Source organism: Centruroides sculpturatus, unplaced genomic scaffold (genome assembly GCF_000671375.1).
Source record: "Centruroides sculpturatus isolate CEXI.00-Female unplaced genomic scaffold, Cexi_2.0 scaffold519, whole genome shotgun sequence".
Taxonomy (NCBI): Eukaryota; Metazoa; Arthropoda; class Arachnida; order Scorpiones; family Buthidae; genus Centruroides; species Centruroides sculpturatus.
This window is the reverse complement of record NW_019384900.1, coordinates 457,285-470,215: the sequence shown is the minus strand read 5'-3', so window position 1 is coordinate 470,215 and position 12,931 is coordinate 457,285. Positions and strand designations below refer to the sequence as shown.

The 12,931-nt window shown below is 31.2% G+C and overlaps 1 protein-coding gene across 1 annotated transcript in view; it reads right to left on the bottom strand.

Annotated features, from left to right (window-relative positions):
- LOC111631471 (C-myc promoter-binding protein-like) overlaps positions 1 to 12,931 on the bottom strand; it is a 55,264-nt gene that overhangs the window by 30,974 nt on the left and 11,359 nt on the right. Inside the window, exons 6-10 of the mRNA XM_023375716.1 lie at positions 12,767 to 12,911; positions 9,067 to 9,195; positions 7,958 to 8,225; positions 465 to 599; positions 231 to 377 (exon numbers count right to left, since the gene is read on the bottom strand). Of these exons, the coding sequence (XP_023231484.1) occupies positions 231 to 377; positions 465 to 599; positions 7,958 to 8,225; positions 9,067 to 9,195; positions 12,767 to 12,911 (824 nt within the window). The remainder of the gene's footprint in view (positions 1 to 230; positions 378 to 464; positions 600 to 7,957; positions 8,226 to 9,066; positions 9,196 to 12,766; positions 12,912 to 12,931) is intronic.

The following is a 12,931-nucleotide window of genomic DNA, read 5'->3' as shown; positions in this document are numbered from 1 at the left end:
AGTATATTAAAATAGCTTATTGTTGAAATATTAGTATTAAATACATTATAGTGATTAGATTAAAATATCAACAAAAATTATCAAATCTAATATTTTATGAATTCAAGCTCATTATATTCACACACATTTTCCTTATATCAAAAATTAAAATAATGTGCTTATAATAATTAAAATACTTATAAAGTTAATATATTAAAAATTATTCTGGAAGTCTTTTATAATTAGCTTACCAATTGTATCATGTAATTTTGATAAATTACTTAAACTACTAGCTGAACTTCGAACAATGCTTCCAACTCTACTTCTAAATGCATCCGAAGCAGAAAAATCTAATTCTTCAAATTTTAAACTTTTAGCTGCATTGCATTCTTTATTCACTATTCAAAAAACAAATAATAATTAAACAATATTACTACCATTTATTCCAGAAAATTATTAATTACATTTCTATCTAAATAATTTACCTTTATCATCATCTTTACAGTGAATTTTTCCATTCACTGCTTGAAATTCTGATGATTGTGCAGCTGCCAAATGGGAAGCAATCTTCTGTGCTTCTTCAGGATTCATGGAACTATATCCTCCATCAGACTGACCTCCTGATTCAATAAAATATAAAAAAAAATTAACTTTTTAATTTTAAATTCAACTACACAAATACAGAAATCAGTAATTAATAAAAATAATGACATATAATTTTTAAATGTCCTTATTAACATAAAATAATATTTCGGGATGAGAACAAAACAGCAAAGATTGCATAATGAGAAACTTAACAAAAATTATATGTATATTTTCACTACATTAAAACATGAAATCAGGTCTTATTCAGATGATATGATTTAATTTTCAAAGTTACATGACAAGATTATTCTTTAAATAACACTGAAAAGGATCCTGAAATAAGGTAATCAAAGTTGTAAACAGCACTAGTAATTTTCATTGGAAAATGATGCTATTCAGACTCCATAATATCAGGACAAAGTTTTAATATTGTGAAAGGTTTCAGGATACACTGAAATGCAGTGATATTTCTCAGACATAAGAAAATAATTTTAGTAGTATGCACAAATATATTAAAAAATTACAATCTAGCTATAAATAAAAGAGTCAGTTAAATAAAATAACTTAAAATAACTAGAGTTCATTGAAGAAAAAATATTTTTGACTTCACTAGAATTAATGACTATTGCAATTGTTTCTACTACAGATGAAACAATTTTCCATTTGAAATAGTTAGTTAAAATATAATCAGATTTCCTTAGTTCCTAGGATAATACATATGAAGTTTAGTACTCTGTGAGGAACAAAGCTAGGACCTTTCTTTATCCAAGTTGATAAGTTAACAATACCAAGATATGTCACCAACATATTATCATTATATACATATATTACAGCCAAAGCCTGAAATCAGAAAATGGCAAATGTCAATGATCTTTCCTTGATTTTGGAATTTGGCTGGCCAGTTTGTGAAATGGCATGGAGCAATTGGCCAAAGTTGGAAGAAAAAAGTCATGGTGGATCTGTATAATTTCATACTTTACATTGACTATTAATTATGTGTTAAGCTTATTAATCATAGTAAATTATCAATCTCTATCATCACTTGTTACAAGATGAACTTTTATGACACTTCGAATTACACAACAGTTTGTTATTCTATATTTGTAGAACACTTAGTAGTGCAATTACATAGAGTGTAGCTTTGGCTGCCTGTCATTGATTGGGAAGACACAGCAGTTTGTAGTGACTTTTCTTCTGCGTTCACAGATTCCAGTGTGAGCAGTTTCTTATGCAGAATGGAAAACTCACTTCCGAAATACAGTTGTTTTCACAAATTGAATAAATTGGAGACTTTCCGCCCAATGTACTGATTTGTCATCATCATATTCTGAACATCCTAGCTGGCATGTTCAACGAAACCTTGGCTTTGGCCATGCTTCAGCTTTCTGTGCACCGGTTTCAGTTCATGCCATATGTTCTTTAGTTCATTTATAACTTGGTTTGAAAATTCTCTCCCATTACTTGATTAAAGCACACTTGGAGCACCTATAGTGGTGTAGATATCAAGTAGCTGGTAAGCAACTTCTTCTGCTTTTCTGTTTTTCAGAGGTCGCAATAATATAAATTTGGTTAAACGATCCTGATAATTGAGTATAAACTTGTACTTTCTGTCAGAGTTACTTTGTATGTCTATAAGATCTACCTAGCATCTTGGGTTAAATTCTTTAAACATCAAAGGTTTATAAATTAGACCTTTCTTGGAATTTGACAATTTGGTTTGACATGGCTTGCATAAGTGGAGATACAATGTAATAATGTCTTTAGTGACATATTTTTATTTAGTTTGTAGCTCCTTTTCCATCTGTATGTAACCTCCAAGTCCAATTTTCAAGTGGGTATCATGCAATATGTCGAATAATTCTTCTGTATGCATATAGTACAAAATATCACTATTGTGTCCTGTTATTGGCACAATAAGTTTTTCTTTGCTGTCAACTTCAATAACATCATATTTTCTTAGTCGACAATAGTAGTCAACACTTCTTTTTTCTGCTTTGCTTTTGCATGTTTAACGTCCTCTATAAAAGTGCTGTATTTGTCTTTGGCGAGGATCCCACTATTATTTGCTTTTTCTTGCAGCAATATATTCAAAGTATCCAAGAACCTGATTTTCATATCAAATGTTGGTTCCACATTTACATGTAGCCCAACTTCACCCAGCATATATTTCCTGTCAGAAGTAGCCGTAGGACAACCTATGGAATAACAATTATGAATATTTGAAACTGTAATATCGTTACATGGAATACAGCCCCAGTAAATTGTGTTCTGTTGCTAATTTAATACGTTCCTTTAAATGAAAACATGTCATAGCAAACAATCCTTTATTAACCTCAGCAATGTGTGTCATCACACATACCCCACAACACACATTATATGTGCCTAAGACTTAACTTTTTAACTGAAAGCATTCATATAGAATACTATAGAAATAAAAGGAATACACTACTCACAATGAAATTGTTATGTCAGAATAATAAGAACAAGTCAAAGAGGCAGGACTGTCTCCAAAAAGCAGCAGACATATGGAATATTATCGCCACAATGTAGCACCTTCCTTGCTGGCATGTACACACCATCATCACATCAGAAGCAAAAGATGTGCTGCCTACCTGACAGTCTTGCATCAGCACACCGAATTTTGGCCACAGATTTCCTGCCAAGACTCCATAATATCAGGACAAAGTTTTAATATTGTGAAAGGTTTCAGGATACACTGAAATGCAGTGATATTTCTCAGACATAAGAAAATAATTTTAGTAGTATGCACAAATATATTAAAAAATTACAATCTAGCTATAAATAAAAGAGTCAGTTAAATAAAATAACTTAAAATAACTAGAGTTCATTGAAGAAAAAATATTTTTGACTTCACTAGAATTAATGACTATTGCAATTGTTTCTACTACAGATGAAACAATTTTCCATTTGAAATAGTTAGTTAAAATATAATCAGATTTCCTTAGTTCCTAGGATAATACATATGAAGTTTAGTACTCTGTGAGGAACAAAGCTAGGACCTTTCTTTATCCAAGTTGATAAGTTAACAATACCAAGATATGTCACCAACATATTATCATTATATACATATATTACAGCCAAAGCCTGAAATCAGAAAATGGCAAATGTCAATGATCTTTCCTTGATTTTGGAATTTGGCTGGCCAGTTTGTGAAATGGCATGGAGCAATTGGCCAAAGTTGGAAGAAAAAAGTCATGGTGGATCTGTATAATTTCATACTTTACATTGACTATTAATTATGTGTTAAGCTTATTAATCATAGTAAATTATCAATCTCTATCATCACTTGTTACAAGATGAACTTTTATGACACTTCGAATTACACAACAGTTTGTTATTCTATATTTGTAGAACACTTAGTAGTGCAATTACATAGAGTGTAGCTTTGGCTGCCTGTCATTGATTGGGAAGACACAGCAGTTTGTAGTGACTTTTCTTCTGCGTTCACAGATTCCAGTGTGAGCAGTTTCTTATGCAGAATGGAAAACTCACTTCCGAAATACAGTTGTTTTCACAAATTGAATAAATTGGAGACTTTCCGCCCAATGTACTGATTTGTCATCATCATATTCTGAACATCCTAGCTGGCATGTTCAACGAAACCTTGGCTTTGGCCATGCTTCAGCTTTCTGTGCACCGGTTTCAGTTCATGCCATATGTTCTTTAGTTCATTTATAACTTGGTTTGAAAATTCTCTCCCATTACTTGATTAAAGCACACTTGGAGCACCTATAGTGGTGTAGATATCAAGTAGCTGGTAAGCAACTTCTTCTGCTTTTCTGTTTTTCAGAGGTCGCAATAATATAAATTTGGTTAAACGATCCTGATAATTGAGTATAAACTTGTACTTTCTGTCAGAGTTACTTTGTATGTCTATAAGATCTACCTAGCATCTTGGGTTAAATTCTTTAAACATCAAAGGTTTATAAATTAGACCTTTCTTGGAATTTGACAATTTGGTTTGACATGGCTTGCATAAGTGGAGATACAATGTAATAATGTCTTTAGTGACATATTTTTATTTAGTTTGTAGCTCCTTTTCCATCTGTATGTAACCTCCATGTCCAATTTTCAAGTGGGTATCATGCAATATGTCGAATAATTCTTCTGTATGCATATAGTACAAAATATCACTATTGTGTCCTGTTATTGGCACAATAAGTTTTTCTTTGCTGTCAACTTCAATAACATCATATTTTCTTAGTCGACAATAGTAGTCAACACTTCTTTTTTCTGCTTTGCTTTTGCATGTTTAACGTCCTCTATAAAAGTGCTGTATTTGTCTTTGGCGAGGATCCCACTATTATTTGCTTTTTCTTGCAGCAATATATTCAAAGTATCCAAGAACCTGATTTTCATATCAAATGTTGGTTCCACATTTACATGTAGCCCAACTTCACCCAGCATATATTTCCTGTCAGAAGTAGCCGTAGGACAACCTATGGAATAACAATTATGAATATTTGAAACTGTAATATCGTTACATGGAATACAGCCCCAGTAAATTGTGTTCTGTTGCTAATTTAATACGTTCCTTTAAATGAAAACATGTCATAGCAAACAATCCTTTATTAACCTCAGCAATGTGTGTCATCACACATACCCCACAACACACATTATATGTGCCTAAGACTTAACTTTTTAACTGAAAGCATTCATATAGAATACTATAGAAATAAAAGGAATACACTACTCACAATGAAATTGTTATGTCAGAATAATAAGAACAAGTCAAAGAGGCAGGACTGTCTCCAAAAAGCAGCAGACATATGGAATATTATCGCCACAATGTAGCACCTTCCTTGCTGGCATGTACACACCATCATCACATCAGAAGCAAAAGATGTGCTGCCTACCTGACAGTCTTGCATCAGCACACCGAATTTTGGCCACAGATTTCCTGCCACTTCACAAAATGGCCAGCCAAAGTAGCACATACACTGGTCATTTCAAGTACATCGGACCATGGCCACTCTTCTCAGCCAAAGTGCAGAGTGGCCAGACAATTTGGGAACTGGTCAAACTTCAGGCTTTAGCCACAACATATATATAAATAATACATAGCAAACTAGTAGGTAGTGTAATAATGGAAGAAACATCAATTATATGTTTAGACAAGACTATGTATGAACTTTATATTTGTCCATGCCATATGACATTGCATCATCCAAAGACTATACAGTTTTTGCCATTATAGATAATTTTTCTTTTTCATTTGTTCTTATATATCAAATTTTATTGTCTGTTCATAAAAAAACTATAAATTAAAACCATAGATCTAAATAACTTCAGTTTAAAATTAATTTTTGAATAAAGATACCAATGACAAATATCTAATTAAGATGTGCCAAAAGCAATAAAATGGAAATTATAAAAAGAAACGAAATATTATTATTAGTGTTGCAACGAATAGTATATTTGGCCAAACTATTCGGCTTGATTAACACACGTACGAAAATTGGCGCGCAAACTGCATTATGTCAAGGACCTGCTCTCTATTGGCCCACTGTCACCATGCTTTGCCAATCGTGTTAATTCTTGACAGTTGTAGCAGACAGACAAGAGCATCGTGGCAGTATGTGATAAGTGATGATATCAAATATAGATAACAATGAAATGACCTACATGTGTAAATAACGGAAAAAGAACAGAGAAAGATTGCAAAAATGTGAAAATAAATATGAAATTGAGTTGATAACATAATCGAACAAGTCGAGGCAGCTTATTGGCCCGAAATTCGTGGCCATCAATGCCAAACAATTGTTGTCATAGACTTTAGAAAGCTAAATGCTTGTAATGACAGTCACTTAGCGTGCACAGGCGAAAGCCTGGGGTCGTTTGGGCTACCAAGCTGTTTCGAATCTGTGAAATCATAACTGTGACTTATACCAATGTCCTATCTGTCTCTTTTCTCCGTTATCACCAGGCTATGAGTCACATAATTGTAAAATGAGAAATCTACGACGGAAAAGTGACGGATCCAAAGTATCGTGAGGGCGTATTATGATAGAGGAAAGAGAATGGGAAGAGCAAAGACGAGCGCTTAGAAAGAAGGATAGGCAGGGTCAGACCCTCAGATGTGCGAGGATTCTCCAATGGTAGACGTGTACGTGTGCTGATCTTTGTAATTATAAATTGTGAATGCAAGTGACTAATATTATGTTCTTTTTTATTTTGTGCATGTTATGAGTTATAAATAAATATAAACAAACTACACTAATAATATCAAATCTAAATACCAAAATAATTAATTTAATGTGTTTTTGTTATTTCTTACTCCTGTTTTTAGGTATTCGGCCGAATAGTGATTAAATATTCGGTATTCGGCCGAATAGCGAAAAATAGGCCGAACAGGCCGAATACTGAATAGTAACCGAATATTCGTTACATCACTAATTATTGTTTATATTACTTATACTGTAATTTTAAAAGCAATAGATTGTTGAAAAATTTTTCAACTTTTCACAATTTCAGCTAACTTTAAGCAAATGAAACAATTTTAAATTAAAAACAATTTGTGATAACTAACTTATAACTGAAATAAAACTGCACAGATACATATAACTAAAAGCATACAAAAATGAAATTTAGAGCAACAATTAAGAATTATAATTTGAACATTTTGTATTTAAATCCAATTTTAATGCAAAAATATACAAATGCTTATTCGTAATATTAATTCAAGAACATTATAATGTTTGTAGTATAAAGATTTATTTTAATAATTATAGATATAGCAGATGAACCTCTTTCTATATTATTTATACAGGAATGTTTTTTTTAATTTAAAAATACAATACAATCTAATTATTGTTAAAATGCACTTAAAAAGTTCAGTTATTTTAATCAGTTTCAGTTATAGTTATCACTAACGACAGTTTATCTGAATGTGCAAATACTTTCAGATGATACCATCAGCTTCAACATTTTGCTTAAAGTATGCCACACTATCAGTTTTAATAAGTGTTTAAATATTTAAACATTTTAATGTTTAAGTGTTGGTTTGGTAATGAAAATAATTTTATTTGAATTACTATTAATAAACATTCAAGTTATATATTTTATAATTTTTTTTACCATGTCCTTTTAATGCCAGCATCAATAAAACCAGAATTTCTTACAATTATTGTTTCGTCTATTTGTCCTATTTAAGGTTTTTAATCAGTTATCATCATCATCATCATCAATATAAGACCAAAATGGTTACAATAAGCAGATTCTACAGTATATATTTGTTTTATCTAAAGGTCTTATAAATTAATATTAATTAAAACTGCTAACTATATTTAAAATAAATTTTTGGTTTAGCCTTTTTTCTTAAAAAGTTATCTTATATTACATATTAAGTATTATACATTTTTAAACCATATACCTGAACTTTGATCATCCACTTTTATCAAGTCATAAACAAATTCAGTTGGATGAATTTTTATCATCGCAATTTCTTCTGGATTACTACTTTCGGTGCTAGTTCTACTGATACGATCATAATCTAATTCCGAACAAAGAGACAATGATCTACGAGCTTTCTTTTTCACTCCTTGACGAAACTGTGCTACTCCAAGAACAACATTCCTTAATTTATTCCACATTAAGGTAGCACTGGAATCAGCTGATGGCCATGTACTCTCTAAAACTGCCTAAAAAATTAAATTATCAAATAAATTAACTTTTATTCTTAGGTCATTTTTTTTTATAGTTTGTAGGCTGTACTTAAAAATGTTTTGCAAATGTAATAATACCATTATTTTGAAACCAATTGAAAAATTAAAACACTTGAATGCAATGTGCCTCATATTTTTTATTTAAGTATTCAACAAATATGCAAATTTAAGAACTAAAATTTAATAAAAATGCAAAAGAAAAAATTTACATTCAAATGTTTAGACTTCAAACTATTTCAAATGAGTTTCAAGTTTTAATGGATTTTTAAAATATTTCTTTCAATATTAATTTCNGAAATAAATATATTTAAACATTAGGAAATAATAAAATATATGTTAAGAAAAATTCAAAACTTATTTATTATGATTTTTACAGAAATTTTTACTTTAACATTAAAAATCTAAAAATTTTCTATACCAAAACATAATTAATTTATTCAAATCATGTCTAAAAAGTTTACTCTCATTGAGTTCACTTTGATTTTTAAGACAACTTCTATGATATGGAATTTCATAACATAATTTCTGTTTTAAATTTATCATAATTTTGAAAAAATTAATACTATGAAGCTATTGGCAACTAACTAAACTATGTTAATATATAATTAATTTTTAAAATATATTTATAAATCAAGATCAAGATGAACATTTTTTAGTTATACACTTAAATAGATTATTTATTTACATGGAATGAAAAATTTACAAATATAAAACTTTTTCATAAAATCAGTATACTCATTATTATAATATTTTTTAAAACTTTGTATATGTTTTTCTTAAATATTATTTAATTATATATATCAGATTTGTTTATTACCTTATTGTAATATCCGTAAGTAATAGCATTAGGTTGTACTCCATTGCGTTTCATTTCAAACAGAACTCTAACTGCTAGCACAGGCTGACTATACAGGCCACATAAAAGCATTAGCACTCGATAACATACCTAGTATTTATAAATACCACCTTTTAGAAATGACATAATTAATTAATTCAATCAAAAAAAACATCTTATTTTAATTTATGATAATGCTTTTAAGTTACCATATTTACAAACACATACTCCATTGGAAATCTGTAAAAAAGCCAATTTGAAAGCACATGCAGGTTTCTCCTCCTAATTTTGAAACTTACAATTTATTATGGGTAAAACAAAAGCCTTACCCAAAATAAATTGCACAGAAAATGAACAAGAGAAGACTAAAGACATGTGCTGTCATTAATTCTTTCCTGTTCACTTTCTGTGCATCAATCTGTGCTTTAATTGGTGCTATTGAGTATAATTTTCAGATGTGAAAAAAATTGCATCAGAAATAAAAAGATATTCTGTTTACATAACTATTCCATTTTTTGAAGATATACAAGAAGTGGCAGAAAAGTAATGAGATTGACATCACTGAGAGCGATTTAGCAACACTGCAGACTTCCCTTTCGCATAGCTTGTACATCAGTCTCTCCTAGATGCTCAGTAACAGTTTCAACCTTGTACGGTAACTACATGATCCTAAAGAGCGTGATAAGCAAAGTATTGTTTTTGTATTGCGTTATGGAAAATGGAATAGCAAAATTTAGAGCAATGGTGTGCCATCAAATTTTGTGTTAAGCTTGGTGAACCTGTGAGTTTGGCCTACGAAAAGTTACAACGAGCCTATGGGGAACATTCCCTTATCATGAGCACAAGTTTTTCGATGGCACAAAACATTTTTTGGAGGGTCTAGAAGCAGTAGAAGACAAACCTCACTCAGGGAAGGCATTCAACATTGAGAACTGCAGAAAGTGTGGAACAAATGAGAGCTCCTTGAAAGGCTCAGAAAAAGGATGCTTCAAGTCAAACAGGACTTTGCAGACACTTGGATACTCCATCATGATAACAACTCCTGTCACATGGCCATCTCCATCAACTGGTTTTTGACAGAAAAAGAAATTTCTGTGGTTCCTGTGCCTGTAACATACCATATTTTGTTGAGTATAAGTCACTGTCAAGTATAAGACACACCCCTATTTTGAGACAAAAAATTTAGAAAAAAACGTTTTTAATGGGATTGCCTAAAGATGCATTTTATTTTAATCATAGTGCCCAAGAAATTCTTCAACTGAATCACTGCTATCTACTGGTAAATTATACCCATTAGGAAACATATCTATGACATCATTAATGACTGATTCACCATTCCTTTTTTCTTGAATTCCCGAAGTATTGACTGAATCATCATCATCAGAATCTTCATAGATTGCCTCATCTTCTGTACCACCCAGAGCATTAGATATTCTGGTTTTCTTGAACGACATAATAATGATCTCTGTTTTAATACCTTCCCAAGCATGTAACACCCAATCGCACACTTGTGCAATGCTGGCTCATTTTATTCTCCTTGTTGGTGTTAAACTTTTATTTGCAACAGTCATCATCCACTTGTTCCATTCATCACAAATTATTTCAGTTTAATAAAGGTATCAATTCATCCATCTGTCATATTCTTGAATAAAAAAATGAATAAAATGCTTTATTAAACTGAAATAATCGTAATTTCTTAATGTAAACTCAGAGGTCACGTGATGACAATCGACAGAACATGGCGGCAATGACTCGTGTGTCGCTACTCTAATAATCTAGCCATTCAGTTGAGAGACCATCTGCTTAACGGACCACTGCATAGGTTGGTCCCTAGAGTGGACCACTACTGTAGATATTTTCACTGTAAAAATGGTTACCTATCAAGTATAAGATGCACCATGATTTTGAGCCCCAAAAAGTAGTAAAAAAAGTGCAACTTATACTCGTCAAAATATAGTAATTTGCTTGCAAGCATGATATCTGCAAGGAAGATGGCAATTGGAAGTGCCACTGTTGGGTTCTACATTTGGAGGCAAATATCTCGCAAAAATCTTCTCCTGAAAGAAATTAATGACCAGCATGACTCCATTACTAATTGAAAAGTATGATGTACAGGAGCAATCCATTACAGTACTTACTAATTTGAGGTTAAAAGCATATATTTTGAATTAAATAAATTAAAAATGTGATTAAAAATTGCAGTGATGATGTCACAATAAATAATTGTTTGTTTCTAATAAAATCTTTAATGCATTTGAAAAATGCATGGAATATTAACATGGATAGATTGAAATTTATTTCTATATACAGTTTAAAGATTATTTAAACAATAAAATATAAAGTTTGATGATTATTCTTATTTGTTTTGAATTTTTGGAATTTCTGAATGTTTTAAAATTATTATATATTATCAAAATATAAACATAATATAATACATATAAAAACTATTTGTGAGAGTTAGCCTGGGGTACAGGGTAGGTTTTTACGCCTGTATCACTTACTAGGCAGCTAGTCGGTAAGACTAGTTCTCTACGATGCAGATCACTAGATCTGATCTCAAATATTTCATAGGAGAGCGATAACCGCTAGTTCATCCGAACCGCGAAGTTCAGATGCTCGTCAGGACTGACACCAGTTTGTCAATTAAATTCCGCAGACAAACACGCTTGTGAGATCTGATTCGAACACAAAATCAAAGGACATTTAATTATAAACGAAATAATCAATTTAATAAAACAAGAAAATAAATCATACAAAGATCTCAATGAACGAGAGATAGAATTACCACAAATAACATACACATCGAGAGATAGCTATACTTATCTTCTACACTATTCGCGATCGAGAGAGAGCTCACAAAATCTTTATAAAACATACAACCTGTTTCAGTGGTCGTTCGTCTTCTTCTCTGTAGGCAAGGGACACTTTGGAGATAAAGTTCATTTGCTTCTTCATATGGGAGATCGATATGTGCACAAAAACAAAGTATATTTTCTAAGTTCAGACTCTGGACTTATTCTAAGTGACTCGTCTAAGGGCGTTGGTCATCAGGAGGAAAACTGTGTGGAGTTTGGACGCTTCGGATCTGTCGCTGAACTCCTCGAATTCGGACAAATTTCCCTTATATCTCCTGAATTTCGACCAATCATCGGCCAGTAACTCTATCATGAGAACGGATGAAAGGGGAATGAATGAGGGGTAACCATTTCCCATCTGAGCGGGATTTTAACCAGATAAGGGAAAGTCAGAGGATGTTCTCTTCTGTGAAAGGAAGTAACATCTGTTATCTGGGTTTTTCCCAACCTAAAACAGTATTTTCCTCACCAAAAGTGAAGTAATATTTGGTGACAATATTTTAACATTATTAATAAAAATTATTAAATTAGAACCCAGGGCCTTTCGGGTCTCACATATTTAAAAGAATCTATATTCTATGATTTTGACTTTGATGTTCAATTGAAGATGCACTAGTACATTAAAAAATGTTTCTAATGGAGTAGAGTTTTAAATTCTTATAAATGATCATAAAAAACAAACATATATCATATATCAGTTTATTTTACACTACAAATATTAATGTGTAATATTTTTACTTAGCTAAGAAAAATACTATACAATAAAACGTGATTCTATCAATATTATGTACACATTCTCTCTTATTTGGAAAAAAGTTAATACTTACTTCATCAGGTGGATGTAATTTTAAGGACTGCAGTTTTACTAAAATATCATAAGCAGTTCTCAATGCTTTTGATTTTGAAGAGGATGTTTTAGTGAAGGCAGGCAAATGAATAAACCATAAACTGTAACAATATCCCACAAGGCACCTATTACAAAGAAATGAAAA